General features: G+C 38.4%; 1 protein-coding gene across 16 annotated transcripts in view; it reads right to left on the bottom strand.

The window, feature by feature from the left end:
• The window catches only part of ARB2A (ARB2 cotranscriptional regulator A), a 419,471-nt gene that overhangs the window by 72,408 nt on the left and 327,346 nt on the right, over positions 1 to 19,717 (bottom strand). The window contains exon 11 of one of the 16 annotated variants that reach the window (XM_077864531.1): positions 1,985 to 2,043. The exons of the other annotated variants lie outside the window; for them this stretch is intronic. Coding sequence (XP_077720657.1) covers positions 2,000 to 2,043 — 44 coding nt within the window. The 3' untranslated portion in view covers positions 1,985 to 1,999. Of the gene's footprint in view, positions 1 to 1,984; positions 2,044 to 19,717 lie in introns of those variants that run through there. 16 annotated transcript variants of the gene reach the window in all.

Genomic DNA, 19,717 nt, shown 5'->3' with positions numbered 1-19,717 from the left:
GATGTTAGAATTCTCGTAATATTTAACTACATTATCTTAACAAATCCAGTTTGCAGCATTTATATTTCTTGCAGTGTTGCTATACATTGAAGTGTCATGGTGAGAATCATTACTTCCACACTTTCTAACTTAAAACTAAAGTAAAAATTGTGTAAATAGCAACTAAAAGTTATATTTCTGTGTACCACCTACCTCATCCTGAGTGGACAAAATAAGTCTCAGATTCTGTGGCTTTGATATACTTATTTTGTCAATGACATAAATCATTCTAGATTTTGTATTCATAATATTTCACATCAGAAATGTCTTATATTAAATAGTACTGAAAGGTTTCTAATTTATTTTGAACTTCACTATGGAATGGTGCTATCAGATTACAGAGCAGCCTTGTTATATTTAGGGCTTTTATTAGTTCTTTTTTATTATAAAAATGAGTATAAACTTCAGCAGCAAAGAGTTTAGTTTTTTTTTTTTAATTATTAAGACAAGAATAACAGACAATATTTTAACTGGATGAAGAAAAGAAGGAAAGGAGACCTACACAGCCGTTAATCTTAAATTCTTCTATCTGTGTGCATCTGTTGCATAAATATTTTGTTTCCACTGTATTTTCCAGATTGAATATAAAATTTAAAAAACTTATAAAATATCCATAAACCTTTATCCTCTTCCTCATACTATTTCCCGCAAATGTACTGAAGAAAGACCTGCAGACTAACCAGGAGTACTTGTTAAAAATGCAGATTCTTGACCCTCACCCAGATTCAGAGAAAGCAAGGGTGCCAAGGTGAGAGGAAAGAAAACTAACAGGTATTCCTTCTCTTACCTAAAATCTAAAAACTTCCTCCTAGTTGCTTCTTTCCTTGTCTCTTTTTATACTTTAGGCTTGAAAATGGGGCTCTAATTGCTTCTCAGATGCATTCCTATTCCTCTTGGGGATTCTAGAAAGCTCATGCTTAAACAACTTGGTCATTTTTATACTGGATCAGAATTGTTGAAATTCCAGACCTAAAATTTGAAACGAATACTAAGCAAACCCCAATTTTATTTTATTATTTTTAACTTTTAAAAATATTTTATTTATTTGAGAGAGAGCATGGGGGAAGGGCAGAGGCAGAGCAGATTTCCTGCTGACGTGGGGTGGTACATGATTCCAGGACCCCGAGATCACGACCTGAGCTGAAGTCAGATGCTTAACTGACTGAGCCACCCAAGTGCCCCAACAAACATCAATTTTGAAACACATATAAATCATCTCCCTCTGATATAATAATTACTATAATGGACTATTGATATATGTTAGGCACTGAGCTAATAAGGGCTTTACATTCTTGATCAGTTGCTTCTCCATACCCAAAACCCCTGAAACAAGAATACTTCCCCAGAAGCAAGAAGGGCAGAAAGGGCAGATGGCTTGATTCTGACTTTGATACTGATTTTCAATAAACGGACTTTTTATTTTTTAGCAACTGAATTGAGTCTCTTAAAGGAATAGGAAGACTCCCAAAGGTGTTGGTGAGAAAAGACCCACATGTTCAAAGGATGATTTTCTTCACTGTACTCTCACCTAACTTCACTCAAGCTGGGAGACGCTAACATGGACACGAATAACCTATCCAATACTCTGACCTCACCATTCCTTGATCTTCAATAACCTCCTCTACTCTACTTCAACTAACCATTCTTAATATTTAGCTCTGGTCATCACATCACTTTTCTGATCTAACAGTTTAGATATCATCCTCTGACTCAGAGCATTTCCTCTGGCTTTCATTTTTCTGGTTTTTCACTTCATTCTTTGGTGGTAGCTCTTCAAGGGTCTTCCTGCACAGCCACCAAATGCTGTGCTTTTCACTGAACACGTCCTCGTAAGGTGACTTCATCAGTCCTATCACTTGCACATCACTTGAGCTTCAGTCAATATATTTAATATCTTACTGTTCATTTGTGCTTGGAATCTTATAGGTATCACAAACTCAGCATATCAAAATCGAACTCATCACTCCCCCAACAGACATGCTTCTCTTCTGGTCTTCATTTTTTCTGTTGATGATAGAACATCCATATAATTGCCCAAACCAAAAACCTGGCCGTCACCCTTGATGCTTTCTATCTTACAACCCATCAATTCAGGTCCTGCTGACTTTTCTCATATCAAAATATTTTCTCCATCTCCACTGCCCTCATCCAGGTCATTATAACCTAACTAGTCTTGCTTTAGTCTTGTCATCTCTAATACATTCTCCTTATCACAGCTAGAATATTCACTGAAAATGCAAACGGAATCATATTATATACCCTTTTTAAGAACCTTCTTTCCAAGTTCTTTTTAATTTATTTATGATAGTCACACACAGAGAGAGAGAGAGAGAGGCAGAGACATAGGCAGAGGGAGAAGCAGGCTCCATGCACCAGGAGCCCGACGTGGGATTCGATCCCGGGTCTCCAGGATTGCGCCCTGGGCCAAAGGCAGGTGCTAAACCGCTGTGCCACCCAGGGATCCCTCCAAGTTCTTTTACGAGGTTGTGGAGGCTCTCTGTAATTTCACTCCTGCTTATCTTTCCAGCCTGATATCTTTTTATGTACTACTCTACTGTCCACCAATATTGGGTTTTCTTCAGTCTTCAAGTTTCCCATATATTCTCTTGCTTTGTCTCTGCCTAGAACCTGGGAAACTACCTTCTGTTCCTCCACCCTTTCCCCCTACATATAACCCTACCCTCCCCAACCAGAAATGGCTAACCCTTACATTTTTCAGGCCTTAGCTTAAGAGCAGAGACTGTATTTGTTGTTTTAGAGTTGTATCCAGGGACACCTGGGTGGCTCAGTGGTTGGGCATCTGCCTTTGGCTGAGAGCATGATCCCGTGGTCCCCGGATCGAATCTCACATTGGTCTCCCTGAATGGATCCTGCTTCTCCTTCTGCTTCTGTCTCTTCCTCTCTCTGTGTGTGTCTCTCATGAATAAATAAATAGAATCTTTAATAAAAATAGAGTTGTATCCTTGGCACTTAGAACAGAATCTGGCACAGGGCAGTGCACAGTGCTTGAACATAAGTGAATGAGTATTGTGTCAAAAGCCAGGGCACTGTGTGCCTTATGCTAGCATTGTAAAAGGGGCGATGATTGAAAGTTTTCCTGTTACAGACTAGACTAGGCCAATTGGTTCCCCAGATTGCTAAGACACAGCATTTTCCTAGAGGTCTGCTCACAAAATTAAAAAATAAAGCTATTTATTTGGCGTCAAGTTAGTCCATAGACTCACCCTCTGCTCTTTCCCTGTCAACCCAGCAAAAATGGGTCAGAAAAGTAGGTATCTGGTAGATACCCAAAATTACGTCCAAAAAGCAAGGAAAAATCCTTCCCTAGGAACTTGTTTTCTCCTCTTGGACTTGTATGGGTTAATGGTATACCAATTATCCACCTTACAAAAGTAGGAAGCACTCATCTCTCTTTCTCAACTCTCCTACCTAAGAGGCAACTTGTACTCTGTTGCTGGGCAATCCATTCCTTCCTCCTACATCTTCACCACTCTGGTGTAATCCTCATCACATACCCCTGAATTTACTCCTAACTAGTCTCTTCTTGTTTAATTTCTTTTCCTCTAGTGTATCCTCATACCACCATGCCCACATTGGAGTGTTATGTGTGAGTTCTATATCTTTTATAGGCCAAGATCAATCTGATCATGCTAGTCCCAAACTTAAAAACTTCTGATGGCTCCCATTACCCCAAAAGGATAAAATCCAAGCTACTTCTTAGCAGAAAGCCCAGTATCTTCGGACCTCATTTCCTATAACACTTCATCCCACTGGCTCTTGTGCTCAGCCATACTAAGTTCCTGCCATTCCCCGAACCTGTCACACTGTTCTGTATTCTGTACCTGCACATATGACCTTATTTTTCTGCATAGAATGCCCTATTTTTTTTTCAAGTCATTACTTCTGGAAATAGTTCAAATTTTACTTCCTAGGAAAACCATCTCTAAACACTCAAGATAAGCAGGTGACTCCCTCACCATGCATTCATAGAACTTTGTTATGTTTTTCTAGTATAACACTTATCTCATTGCTCTGTAATAATTTATATACATGTGGTTTGGAGACTGCTAACTGTTCATGAAAACCACTGCTTAAACAATTGTAACCAAGTACATAAATGCTCAATACATTACATCTCCCAACCTTCTTGCAGTTAGGTGTGGTCATTTGACTGAGTGTGGGGTTGATTGGTGTCATCTCTGGCCAGTTCCTTAAGGAACCCCTCTTCCTGTGATCCAGAATAGTGATGAACATGCAACCAAGCTGTGACCAGGGAGGTAAAAATACTGCCTGGGTGACAGCAGAGAAACAGAATGGAAAAGACCTAGTCCCCGAACAAAGTTGTATGGGGCAGAGCCATGTGCCCAACTGGAACGCCCACATTGGAGTGCTATGTGTGAAATAAATAAACTTCTTATCTTTTATATACCTGTGGTCATTTTGTTAGAGCAGTTTAGCTTCACCTTAGCCAATATAGGCCTTTTTCTCCTCTTGGTTGGTTTGTACCTTAAGAGTAGAAGCTGGTATATGCTTCTTTGTGCCACTTGTGATGAGCATTCAGTACTTAAATGAATACTAGCTGGATAAACCTTGCAGATAAAATGGTCCCTTGTCTATGCCTTGTGGAAGGACCAGAGGCAAAGGGGTAAGGAGAACAGTACAGCGTGAGAAATGTTTCATCTATTATCAAGTCTAGCTACCTATGGAGACATTTAGGTCTACTGATAAAGGATCTGAGGAACCTTAAAGAAATGAAACCAGGAAAAGAGATCTAGAATCTGAAATCAGAATTGAATGAAACACTGGTAACTTCTCTGAAAGGAAGGGAGTTAATGAGTACCATCAACTTCATTAGAAACATCATTTAGTAATACCTGCACCTACTGGATACGGGTCTATTTTCTCCCTGATGATCCAGCTTTATTGTTTTACCGAGTGTGGTAGCTAGTTCCCAAAGACAGACACTTTCTCTCCCCAACTCCTGTCCGTCCCCATCATAAGTCATGCTTCATGGTATTAATGCCTTTGAATAGCTTCTTCCACCTGAATGTAGGTTAGCCTTATGACTTTCTTTGTGAACAAGAAATGGGCATTAGATATGAAAGATATTTCTCCAAAGAAGACAAACAAACGACAAAGAGACACATGAAAAAATGTTCTACTTCACTCATCATCAGGAAAATACAAATCAAAACCACAACGAGATACCACTTTGCATCAGTTAGAATGGTTAAAAATAACAAGACAGGAATCAAATGTTGGCGAGGATGTGGAAAAGAGGGAACCCTTTTACACTGCTGGTGGGGATGCAAGCTGGTACAGCCACTCTGGAAAACTGTGGAGGTTCCTCAAGAAGTTAAAAATACAGTTACCCTATGACCTTTCATTTTTTTTTTTTTTAAGATTTTATTTATTTATTCATGAGAGACAGAGAGAGAGGCAGAGACACAGGCAGAGGGAGAAGCAGCTCCATGCAGGGAGCCCGACGTGGGACTCGATCCCAGGTCTCCAGGATCACACCCAGAACTGCAGACGGCGCTAAACCGCTGCGCCACCGGGCCGCCCTCCTATGACCTTTCAATTGCACTACTGGGTATTTACCCCAAAGATAAAGATGTAGTGAAATGATAGGACCTGCACCCCAATGTTCACAGCAGCATTGTCCACAATGTCCACAGCTAAACTGTAGAAGGAACCAAGATGTCCTTCGATAGATAAATGGGTAAAGGAGATGTGGTGTATATATATAATGGAATATTACTCAGCCATCAGAAAGGATGGATACTGACCATTTACATAGATGTGGCTGGAACTGCAGGCTATTATGTTAAGTGAAATAAGTCAATCAGAGAAAGACAATTATCATATGGTTTCACTTACATGCAGAATAGAAGAAATAGTGCAAAGGACCATAAGGGAAGGAGGGGAAAGTGAATGGGGAAAAATCAGACAGGAAGACAAACTATGAGAGAATCTATTTTTTTTAAAGATTTTATTTATTTATTTATTTATTTATTCATTCATTCATTCATTCATTCATTCATTCATTCATTCATGAGAGACACATAGAGAGAGGCAGAGACACAGGCAGAGGGAGAAGCAGACTCCCTGCGGGAAGCCCAATGCAGGACTTGCTCCCAGGACCCCAAGATTGTGACCTGAGCTCAAAGATAGATGCTCAACCACGAGTCTTCCAGGTGCCCCATCATGAGAGAATCTTAACTCTGGGAAACAAAATGAGGGTTGCTGAAGGGGAGGTGGGTGGGAAGATGGGGTAACTGGGTGACGGGCATTAAGGACGGCACGTGATGTGATGAGCACTGAGTGTTATATGCAACTGATAAATTACTGAAGACGAATCTGGAGCTAATGATGTACTATATGTACTACAAATAGAATTTAAATTAAAAAAAAAAAGAAAAAAAGAACATAGTGGAAGTGATGCTGCCTGACTTCTGAGGCTAAGTCATAAGTTTTGCAGTGACCCTTTGGGATTCTTGAAGTACTTATATGTTCCTTGGATGCTCCCTCTTAGAACTCAGCACATGCTGGTTTAAGCCCGCCATATGGAGAGGCCATGTCTAGTCCTCAGTCCAAGCTGAATTTCCAGCCAATAGCTAACACTGACTGCCAGCCATGTGAATGAGTCAGTTGAGGTGTCCAGCTCACTAACCTTTCCCAGGAGTCCAGCTCCACTTGGAATCTGACTAACTATATGAGAGATCCCAGGCAAGAACCTCCTGGCGAAGCTCAGCCAACCTATGGAACCACGAAAGATAATAAATCATTGTTTTTAGGCAACTAAGTTTTTGGATGGTTTCTTACCCAGAGAGATATCACCAGAACACTAAAACTGACAGAAACTCGAGCCTGTGCATAGTGTTGTGAAGACCTTTTGAGCATTACTTGGAAGTGGTTTGGGAGACTAAAGAACAATGCCCCTCACAAGCCAGTGTAACAGCCTGACTTTTTTCTTGATTTAGTGTTTTTCCTTTTTTTCTTAAGTTTCAAAATCATCATTAAAAAAAGTCAAATGCTTGAGGGACTTTTCAAAAGCCTATTCTTCCTTCAAATGCGCTTACTCCCTGGGTGGAAGAAGACACAAAACTACCATGTAAACAACAAATAGACTAAGCAGTTTAATTTCCTAAGAAGGGATCCTTCTAAGAAAGGATACTTGGAAGGGAACATGGAGTCAAAAAGTAAGTGCAAACATCTCAGAATGATTATTGTGTAGTAATACATAGATTGCAATTGGCAGCACTTATTCCTAAATGGACATAGCTGGAATGTTATCACTGTGGTGTCCAATCAAAAGAAATTGTCAAGACTTAGATTTACTTCTGCTCCACACGTTCCTCACCAAAATTAGATTATTCCCATGTTAACCATCTCTCAATCTATGTTACCTCCTTTGACTTGCAAAACCAATTGTTTGCTTCTAGAAGGAAGTATCCTAAAGGTTTAGTAATCTTAGAAGAGGGCAAGATCACCTGAATCGTGAAAGAACTTAAAAATTTGTAAATTTTGGATTCAAGTAGTTTAATTTCCGTTCATCCTTTATCAACCTTTCCAATGCCCAGTGTCTTCAAGCTGCTCTTGGTTTAGCACTGCAATATCTCGACTTGCAAGCATCTCCCATACACAAAGTCTTTCCTGAACCTCCATTGAAACCTCCCTGTCCTGAGTTCCATTCTTTCCATGAGTCCACTACATAACTAATTGATGTGTTTGAAGAAAAACCTGAAGATGACTCTCACGGCCAAGTCCCGTAGATTCTATGCCGTAAGCCTTTGGATTCTATCCTTTCTTCTCTTTCACTCTTGACACTGGCAGTTAGGCCTAATTACCTTTTGCAGGGACTATAATGACCTTTGAACTGCATGTTCCCTATCTTCAGCCTTTCCTTAATATGTTTTCCTCAGTTGTTGGATCAATCTTTCTGAAGTATTAGTGCTGATAGTTTATTTCCTCCCTTAGAAACCTCTGATCCCGAGGGCTTAAAGAAGCTCTCACATACACTCACATTCACAAAACTCCTTAGTCCATGATTTAATGTTCTCTGTCATCTCATTACTACCTATACCTTTTTTTCTTTTTCTCCATTCACACCCATCATGTGCCTATGAAACTCCCTTCTTGTTACTGTTAATGTTTATGTAACATATTCTATACTACTACTCTCTTATTCATGTTGACAATCCTAGTTGAAATATTATTCTTCCTTCTAGAACTCTTTAAATCCTACCCATCTCTCAAGGATCAGTTTAATGGATTTCCTGTCCTCAATCCCTGAATGTTCTGTTGGATCTTGTAATTATATAGAATCACACTCTCTTCCAAATTTCTCTATTACTTTTTACCAATATTTCCCTTGTGAACCTTATTTCTTTCTCCTTTAGTTATCAAATTTGCAAATTTTTATCTCCTTTCTACTGGCCTTTATTCTTCTACTAACAGCAGAATATGTTATATATGCAGTAAATGCTCAGTAAATACTGTTGCATGGATGGGGGTGTCATTATTTCAATACGCTACTCATTCTAGGTAATATTTACATTTTACTGCTGGCAGAGAGACTAATAATATGGGGAATGCAGTGGTGAGACAACGGAGAGGTGTTTTTGTTTTTGATGGGGAAATCTGAATTAAAAAAAAATAGTATAATGCCTGACATGCCCATGGCTCTCTTCTCTTCAAATTATTCTCATTTAAAAATACCAGTTTGGGGCATCTGGATGGCTCAGTCGGTTAAGCACCTGACTCTTAATCTCAGCTCAGGTCTTGCAGGGTTGTGAGTTTAAGCCCCATGTTGGAGCCTACTTAAAAAAATAAAATAAGTTTGGTTAGATGTTCCTATCATATTGAGAAAAAGGATCATCCATCTTTCTATTTTCATATTTATTTAGCTCTTATTCATTTATATGCATTCTTTTTCAAATTTTATACTATGAGATAGTTTCTCCTCATTTATCCTAATAACTACTGGTTCTCTCATTTGTTTGATCTTCCTTTGGGTTATGGTATTTTCTGTATATCTCTTCTCTATACAAACACTTCGGAATTACCTTGTTTTGGTATATAGTACCTGGCTGTCTTGCCCATCTAAGTAACCAATCATTTGCCTTCTTAAAATCTTTTAAAACTTTACTTCTAATTTTTTAGAAAAATTATTTTAGAGAGAGAAAGAGAGCATGAGCAGGAGGGACAGAGGGAGGAGAGAGAATCTTATGCATACTCTGCACTGAGTGCAGATCCTGACTTAAGGCTCCATCCCATGATCCTGAGATCATGACCCTGAGATCACGACTTGAACCCAAACCAAGAGTTGGTTGCTCAAATGATTGCCTCACAAATTTCCTTCTTATTAATGTAAGCTTACTTAAATCATTTTATAACACCAGCATTTAAGTAGGTAAATAATCCTATAAATAGCAAGCCGAGTGAAAATCTCACCTCATGCATGTTAGATAGAGTCTGTATTTTTTAATATGTGCCTCACAAACAACTCTTTTCTACTTCCTATATAATTTTCTTGTTCAATTCTTTTGCTCTTGTGATGCCTAGATAATGAATTCAATTAAACATCCCAGTGAAAGTTTAATCCTAATGAAAAAAATGTTTAACAAAAATAATGCAGGCAATTAATTTATAAATCACATTGTTTCCTATTACTTCAGCATGCCACATTTTCCCTGCTGACACTGGTGCAATGTAGCATTTTATGCTGTAGCATGTAAAAAATAAACTTTTTTATTAAAATAAAACCCCTACTAAGCTGGTAGAATAAAACATATTTTAATATAGATATTTTAATTACACTTAATTAAAACCTTGCAGAGATTCCCATTCACGTTCTATGGAAAGTTCATATTCACATACTTAAAGAAGCAGTTTGCTTTAGGGCTTAATCATTTAAAACAATGCCTCCAACACTAGAATCCCCTATTTATTTATTTATTTATTTATTTATTTATTTATTTATTTTTAGAATCCCCTATTTAAAGACATAATCTCAGATGTGTATTATTTTATGAAATAACTTGCAATACATTCCTCAGGGTGGCCCTTGGGGGAATATTTTGGTAAGGATGAATTTTAGAATTTGGAGAATGGGTTAAAGGGCTCAGGGAGGTGAAGTATGTATATTTGGCACAGTCAAAAGCACATAGCAGACATTTATTGTTTCTAATTCTTTTTGATTTTCCTTGAACAGTAATTTTGCTTTCACTTATTTCTAAATTGGTAGCACCAATGCACTGAAGTTGTTAATGAATTGAACAGGTATTTAAAAAATGCCTGCCTACTTTGTGCTAGGCACCACTCCAGATGCTTGGAGATATATCTGAACAAAACCAACAAAGCTTACATTCCAGTGGGAGGCAGAGGAGGCCAGTAACAAATTATAAACATAACAAATCACTCAAAATCTAGAGGGTTGGACTATCACAAATGTGACTGAAAGACAAAACAGAACAGAGAAGGGACAAAGATGCAATTTTAGATGATGTAGTCAGGACAGGAATTGAAGTGACATCTAAATAAAGACCTAAAGGAGACAACGGGGTGAGCTCTGTGGATCTCTAAGAGTAGAATATTCTAGGTAGAGTCCAGTGCAAAGAAGTTGAAATCAATCATTCATTGCCGGTCAGTCTCTATGAAACCAGGATGGTAACCTGGTTAAAGCAAAACTCTATGAAGGAATACTCTAACATTTTTGATACTTCTTATATTATTTCATTTAACAGTGACCTAATAATTATTTATACAGTATAAGCTATATGCTAGGCATTGAAACAATAATAATGAAAAGACAGTTTTTGTCCTCATGAAGCTTACACTTTATTTATTTTAAAAAAGATTTTATTTATTTATTCATGAGAGACAGAGAGAGAGAGAAAGAGAGGCAGAGACACAAGCAGAGGGAGAAGCAGGCTCCATCCAAGGAGCCCGACGTGGGACCCAATTCCGGGACCCCAGGATTACGCCCTGGGCCGAAGGCAGGAACTAAACCGCTGAGCCACCCAGGGGTCCCCTGAAGCTTACACTTTAATGGAGATAGGAGAGATAAGTAAATAGATACTACACGAGTAATATATACTATGCTTAAGGGTAACGGGAACCATGGGGGCAGATGATAGAAGCACCTCTCCCAGACCAAAGGAATGGGATTTTAGAGAGAAAGCTATTGGAGACTGAAAGTCTTTCATTTCTGCTCCCAATAGCATAGACATAAAGCCAGTTAATACATAGAATCAAGTAATAAATGCTTCACATAAATTTAATCCTCACAAAACCCTATGAGGATGCCCTATTATTATCATCATTTTATAAGTGAAGGAATGAAAATCCAGAGCAGTTAGGCAACTTGTCCAAATTCACAGAGACAGAAAGTAGCAAGAGAAAGGACATGAACCCAGGCAGTATGGGTCCAGAGTCTGTGCTCTTAACCACTATTTTGCATACTCTCTGAGCAGCATGCCTATAAAATAATTTGTTAATGAATAGCGACCTCTGGGTATTTTCCAGCTGCTTATAAGTAAGGCTTGGTATGGACTATCTAAATAGTTTGATTGTAGAATAAGTTTTTATCAGCATGATCTAGAATGAACAAAGTCTGTTTCGTCTAAAAATTAAAATCAAACCATCTTGTTCATACTGTGGTATGAACTTCTGACATTGGGATTCACCAGCCCATTCATATAAAAAGTTTGCACTAGGGGCAGCTCTTTGGAATCCTTTCTTCCTTCTGTCTTCTGACATTCTCAATAACTGGAGAATAACCTCTTCTAATTTGAGTGCTATCTATTGGGTGCAACAGATTTTGCCAAATGATGAGGGTCCATACATAAATCTTAAATATTTGTCCTTCTACTACCTTCACAGTGAGGAGTCAGATGTTCTGGACCAAATCCAAATTACATGATTTCTTTCAGAGAGTTGTCAGATGGTAACCATTCTGAGTAGAAGTTGCACTAGTGACTGGAAGAAAAATCTGAAAGAGGGATCCCTGGGTGACTCAGTGGTTAAGCATCTGCCTTTGGCTCAGGGCGTGATCCTGGAGTCCTGGGATCTAGTCCCACATCAGGCTCCCTGCATGGAGACTGCTTCTCCCTCTGCCTATATCTCTGCCTCTCTCTCTTTCTCTGTGTCTCGCATTAATAAATAAAATCTTAAAAAAAAAAAAAAAAGAAAACTCCAGAAGGACTCTGAGCAGACATACATGTGAATATGAGAGTGGACTGTGGAACCTTGCAGAACTCTGTATTTGCTCTGCTTGATTTCTAAGACCTGATGATTTCCCATTTTTATCATGCACAGATTCCAGATTAGTTAGATAACTGGAAAGTCTAAATGGGGACTGCACAAATTCTATCTGTTGAAGAAATAACATTCTCTGACAATGATAAGTGATACAAATTCCACTGGAATTCTCAGAAAGGCATAAACAATAGAAAGAGCAATGGTATATGAAAATATGGGAATGGCAGGCCAGGGAATTAGAATCCTATCATTTTAAAGACCACCGAAAGGATAATTTTCTAATATCCATAGCAGAAAGTCATTCATTGATGTAGCAAAAACTGCATGAATATTTATACAGCTTACATGTAAATATCTTTACTGTATAACCTGATTATTTTCAGGTATGATGTACATAACATTAGATAACTTTGAAACTTCATGTCTCATAAATCATTTTGAAGGCTGGATCCATCAAAACACAATGTCCTAATAGTCAACTGATGGGGGAGATACAGAATGTTTGAAAAAAGTCACACTCGGGTATAAATTTAAAACTGAATAAGAAGAAAAAAGATTCTATCAACAGAATTTGGGGGTAATGTTAGTTACAATGATAAAAGATAAATAGAAGTCAGAACAGGGTGAAAGAAATTTGGCAAAAATAGTGAGCAAAGATTAACATCAAAGTGAAAAGGACTGACCATGGTATGATATAACTTTACTATCTCATGCAGTGAAAGGAATCTTGATCAATCCTCTACTTATAAAGAGGGCTCAACTTATTATCAAAGAAAAATATTGACTAGGCTCACAGAGATGGCAATAGAAATTAACAGTTGTGATAACTAATTTACTGTTTTATCTTTTAATCCTATATTCCTCTCAGAGCACATAAATGTTTCCATAACATAGAAATGACACAATTTTAAAAATCAAGTAAATAAAAATATGCAACAAAATAGGTAAATTCTATTTCTAAGTACTATTATAGCAGTTTGAACCTATATTGAAACATTAAAAAATGTGCTCTTTAAAACAGAGATTGCCTCTGAGATAAAGAATTCATAAATTTATAATGATAACCAAATGAAAACACAGAGTAAACTTTCTTAGATGAAAATATGACTTTCCTAACTAAAGGCTAAAAAAGAAGAGAAATGTAATATGCATTAGATTCATATTGCTGGGAATGAGTTTTTATCTAAGTTTGCATACCTCATTCCAATGCTTTGAGAACAGAGTAACAATTGTAATTTTGCTCCAAATCAAAGTAACAGAATCTGTCAGTTGACGTGTAGTGTTTGCACTTTCATTATTATTCACAGAATGATTGTATGCTTCTTTTTAAATGTTATTTTGTAGCAGTTGATCTCTTTAAAAATGCTATTCAAACTATCTTCAGCAGAAATCTCAGTCATAATTGGTCACTAAGTTTTAGTAGACGTTTTCAATACGCCCATACGCTTATGCGTATCTGTTTTGATAAAATGTGATTCTTATAGGCCTAGTCTGTTATTTCACCACAATTTGCATTGTTATAATAAGTTATTGATTGATTTTCAGTTTAAGGGACTAAGGTAGTATTCAGTAATGACTAAGTGCTACAAGTTTATTGCAAGTGCCCAAGGTTCACTCACCCCAAGCAATTTAGTCAATAACCAATTTTTATACTTCTATCTCCTTCAAAATTCCAAACCAATAATCCCTGTGTGTGTTTTTTTTTAATTATTTCAGTATCAGACTAACATTTCCCATGGAAATCAATATGGGTGCGATCCATTAGCCAAAAATCTGCAGTACTGCAATGCAAACATATTAAAAATATTGATTTTGCAAAGCTACTGATGTTTTGATTGACTTTACTGTTTGTAAGCAGCAATAACAGAATTTCAATGACTGAAACAAACTTTTGATTAAAATTATAGATTTTCTTGGGGGAGATTTGCTATTTTACTGGTTCAAAGCATATCACATGGTTTACTTGCCTGCTATAAATGAGTACGGTGGGATATACTTATCCAATTCCTTATTTGTAAAATATTTTAGTCTATCATAGCTTACACATCTTTAATGTAATTTGAATTGCCCTGACATTTCAATTCCACTTCTTATTATATCATACAGTGAGGAGGAATTTCAGACTGAGAATGGCAGGAATTGAGAGCCCTAATCCTTCTTTTAGTATTATGCAACCTTTGGGAAGGCATTTAACAGTTTAAATTCCTCAAATGTAACATGGAATTAACCTTGGAAATCAATGAACATTCTTATTATATTTTGAGATCAATGAACAACAAAGACCATAATTTGTACATACAAAAGATTATTTGACCCAAAGATGTGTCCTTACAGAAAGCAGAGATTTTTGCAGACATTTAGTGATAACCTAGCAATGGTCTCATTTTATGTGTAAAGAGACTGAGTCCCCAAAAGGTTCAGTGACAAGGAGCTTCTTAGAGGTCTTTCCTGAACATCCCATCAAAAGTACACCTGGGGCACTTGGGTAGTGCAGTCGGTTAAGCCACAGACTGGGGTTCAGCTTAGGTCAGGATCTCAGGGTGGTGAGACTGAGTCCCGTGTGGAGCCCCCTCTAGAGTCTCCAGTGGGGCTTAGCACTCAGTGTGGAGTCTGCTTATCCCTCCTTCCCCCTCACTATCATCCCCTACTTGTGCACATGCTCTCTCTCTAATAAACAAATAAATAAAATCATTAAAAAGTACACCTCTGAACCCTCATCTGCACTCTCTCACCCTTCAATCTACTTAATTTTTATCTTAACACCATCTAAAACATGTTATATGTATTATAACACTTTATTTATTTTAAATATTTTATTTATTCATGAGAGACACACACACACACACACACACACAGGCAGAGACACAGGCAGAGGGAGAAGCAGGCTCCATGCAGGGAGCCCGACCCGGGACTTGATCCTGGGTCTCCAGGATCACCCCCTGGACTGAGCCACCCGGGCTGCCCTATTGTAACACTTAAAAAAAAAAATATTTTATTTATTTGTTTGAGAGAGAGAGAGCAAGAGAGTAAGCCCGTGTATAGGAGGGAGGGGCAGAAGGAGAGGGAAAGTCTCAAGCAGACTCCCGGCTAAGTAGAGAACCAAGGCAGGCTCGATATCATGACTCCAAGACCATCACCTGAGCCAAAACCAAGAATCCAAAGCTTAATCAACTGCACCACCCAGGCGTTCCTCTATTATAACACTTTTATATATATATAAGAGGTAGACACTTATATCTGTATGTAACATATATATAATTTGCCTATACCTCTTATCTATTTTCACTTCTAAAATTTAAGCTTGATGCAACAGGAATATTGTTTATCCTTATCACTGCCAAATCTCTAGCATCTAGAGTAGTGTCTGACATATAGGAGGACTCGGTAAATATTTTTTAAATGAGGGAAGGAACGAGCCAGAACTGCTAGTGGAATGGGGTAGGTTTGGGCTGGGTAGGGGTGGAGTGGGAGAAAGACTTGATTCTACTTTTTTTTTTTTTTTTAAAGATTTTATTTATTTATTCATGAGAGACACAGAGAGAGAGAGGCAGAGACACAGGCAGAGGGAGAAGCAGGCTCCATGCAGGGAGCCCGATGTGGGACTCGATCCCTGATCCTGGAATCATACCCTGAGCTGAAGGTCGATGCTCAACTGCTGAGCCACCCAGGCATCCCGATTCTATTAACTTTCAATCCACTGTTGCTCTAAGGTTTCCTTCTTAACATGCTCCTTTTATTTCCTGGGATTCCCAGATGGAAGTATCAAAGGGGATTTGGACTTCTATCTGTAGTATATGTTTTTGTCTAAGTTCAAGGACATTTTCAAGTTTATTTTAACCTTTTCATTATTTAAATATTAATCCTTAGATTTTTTCACCATTTGTTTGCTCTACATTCCACCATGTTAAAATTGTAATAAATTCTCTGCATTTTTATTTGTGACATTTCACTGCAATAAAGAAAAACATCAATAATTTAAGCAAAACCCAAAAACTGGAAATTAAAATTGACCCATTTATTAGCTGCCTATTTCATTTCCATTCTACTCAGTCCCATATAGTCCTTCAGGGGAAGCACCAAGGACAAGCTTGCACTTGTGCAGGGACTTTAGTGTCCTTATAAGTTAGATTAGCTTTTCCCTCAACTTAACCTACATGCATTAACAATATACATATAAGAGTTTATTTATTCTTTTGAGAGAGTGAGAGAGAACGTGGACATGCACCAGCAGGTGGGCACAGAGGGAAAAGCCGACTAGCTGCTGAGCAGGGATCCTGAGGCGGGGCTCAATCACAGGACCCTGGGATTATGACCTGAGCTGAAGGCAGACGCTTAGCTGACTGAGCCACCCAGGTACCCATACAACATATTTGTAAGCAAACAATGCAGCTTGAGAACAAATCCCCTGGCCCTGTTCCACGAGGCTACTGCCACCACAAGCCTTCAGGAAACGCTGCTACTGCTGCTGGTCTCTGGTGGGTGTAGGGGAAGCAGGGTAGTTCAGAACTATCAGATCAGCGTTAGGATTCCAACTTTCTCACAAACTATGTGAACTTTGGTTTCTTCATCTGTACAAAATATCTAACACTCACTACAAAGGTGTATCATGAGGGGTAAATGAGATGATACACATAAAGTGAATGGCACATAGCAGGTGTGCAAACGAGGTTAGTTCTCTTCTTCCCTTGACATAATAGTTAAAAAAAATAGCTAACAATTCTTCCTGCTTCTCACTTTTTTTTTTTCCCTTAAGACTGTCACTTCTGTAACTTGGCTTATAGAATTGGAACTTGTTTATGAGGACCACAGCGCAGAAACTAAAACTGAAAAATGTTTCAATATTTATTTGGGATGACAAGTGGCTTTTGGAAATCAGTAAGGGGGCAGATGGAAGTTAAAACTATTTCAAGGAACTGAACAATATGATCAAATAGTCAAAAGAAATAATTTGGTGGCTGGAGAAGGTACTCTATACAAGTACTAGAGGCCTCGGGGTAGAAGGGGCCGTCACAGTGTGAGCGGGGATAACAGCGTTACGCTCTTCCATTCGCCCTCACCTCTGGCGATTCCACCTCCGGAAGCAGTCAGGTGCCCTCAGTGCCCTAACATTCCCATCCACCTTGATCCATTCCTAGAAACCACCTTCAGCACCATAAGCATCTGCCCTTGATTCACCCTTGAAAACAGCTCCCTGTCAGCCGCTGCATCGGAGGTCTGTCCGTAGCTCTAAGGTTAGATGGCTGGTGGGCTTTGGATAGCATCTCCTAGGAAAATCCAAGGCCCAGAAGCAATGAACTAAGCTATTCCTCCACTCAGTACCATCTGATTGTAGTGATGTCCACAAAATAGCTTTAAGGAAGGTGCAGGACATCAGCTAAGGGACAAGCATATAGTTGAAGATTAACAAAATACTAAAGAGAACAATGAGCTTCCTTAAAGGTCTGTTTTCTTTCTAAAAATGACAAGTTCTGTAAATATGAGATGATGGGAAAAGCCAGTATGCAAAAGGGATTATTTCTGCCCAGGTAAACAGTGTGACTTTCGGTGTGACTTTACAAACCCAGCACCCATGGATTCTTTGCCAGTTAGCACTGCTATTTCTCTGACTTTGCAGTGGAGAGTGTGACTGAAAAATACTCATGACTTAAGCACACACCATCCATCCCTTTTGTTTTCAGGCATTGTTAGAACTACCGGATATTCACTTTTGGGGGATCATATACCAGTTTGAGAATATGATAAAAGCCATGATTCCCCTCTCCATTAACTCCTATTCAGCACAGAATTTCAAAGGGTTTATGGAATTTCCTGCAGCTCTTCCATGGATTTCTAGGCCAGAGGGTATTTAAGGGTAATCCTTCTGAGTTGGAAAATACCAAGATGCTCTCTCTCCTCATAGCATTGCAGGTACATGGTATGAAGACATCTGCTTATGGGTGAAGAGGGGAAGGAGAGGAGAGAGAGTCAAGTCTTAAATGGAAAGTGTTATTTTTCTTCAAGTTAGAAAATATTCAGATGAAGGAAAAAGACCATTCAAATGCCAGGACTTGGATGCATGCAACATAAGTTGAATGCATGCAAGTCAGAGATTGGGCCTAATTCCAAGTATAAAATATTTCAGCTCCATGGGGAAAGCTAACCATAGGCCAAAACCTCAAAGCATATATGTAAACCATTTAGTTTTCTAAAAGGTCCAATATTGTAGTTTCTCAAGAAATTCTCAAACTTCAGAGAAATTTTAGTAACACAAACATTTTAAATGTGGAGGGCTAGGAGTTGTTGAGAAATATTCTGGCATGGATTCTAGTGGAGATTTGTTGATTTTTTTTTTCAGAGACACACCAGAAAATTTAAAACACTTAATGAGTACTAGGAAGATAGCACTCCAAATTTAAAACTATTTTAAAGTGTATTAGATGAGGGTGTGAAACTTTCAGATTACTATGCTTCTAAACTGAAAGGTAAAGCAATTGTCCTCTTTAACTGAAGACAAAAATTAGGGAAAAAATATTGCAAAAGCTCCTACTCTAGTTACACCCCCCTTCATCCACATATTCTTCAATTATGCAACTTGGGTCAGAGACCATAGAATAAAAGCCCTCCAGCAAAAACTCAATTCAGCTGGCAGAGGAACGCTTACCTCAAAAGAGAGACTCAAAAAAAAAAAAAAAAAAGACTCAACTCAGATTACTCTGTAATTGACATCAGTGCCAAATTGTGTGTGTGTGTGGGGGGGGGGGGCGGTTGAAAGTTTTCACTTTCTAAATTTCTCTTCTCCACAAACTGGCCTCAAAAGCCTACACTAAAAATGTGGCCAGAAAGGGGCACCTGGCTGGCTCAGTGGCTGAGCATTTGCCTTTGGCTCAGGTTGTGATCCAGGGGTCCTAGGATGGTGTTCTGCATCTGGCTTGCCGCAGGGAGGCTGCTTCTCCCTCTGCTGGTATCTCTGCCTCTCTCTCTCTCTGTGTGTGTTTCTCATGAATTAATAAATAAAATCTTAAGAAAAAATGTGGCCAGAACAAGTTTAGTGATTCTTCAAAAAGTTAAACATAAAATTACTACATGACCCAGCAGTTCTCCTAGGTATCCAACCAAGAAAACGGAAAGCAGGTGTTTAAACAAAAACTTGTACATGAATATTCATACCAGCATTATTCATAACGGCTTAAAAAGTAGAAACCATTCAAATGTCCACTGATGGATGAATGGATAAACAAAATGTGGTATATTCATACAAGAGAATATTATCGGGCAATAAAAAGGAATGAAGAACTGATACACGCCACAGCATGGCTAAACCCTGAAAACATTATGCTACATGCAAGAAACTAGATGCAAGATGCTATATACTTTATGATTCTACTTATATGAAATGTCCAGAATAGGCAAATCTATAGAGACAAAAGCAGATTAG

The sequence above is a fragment of the Canis aureus genome, chromosome 2 (assembly GCF_053574225.1).
Source record: "Canis aureus isolate CA01 chromosome 2, VMU_Caureus_v.1.0, whole genome shotgun sequence".
Taxonomy (NCBI): domain Eukaryota; kingdom Metazoa; phylum Chordata; class Mammalia; order Carnivora; family Canidae; genus Canis; species Canis aureus.
The sequence above is the reverse complement of the archived record's forward strand: the minus strand, read 5'-3'. Positions and strand labels throughout refer to the sequence as shown.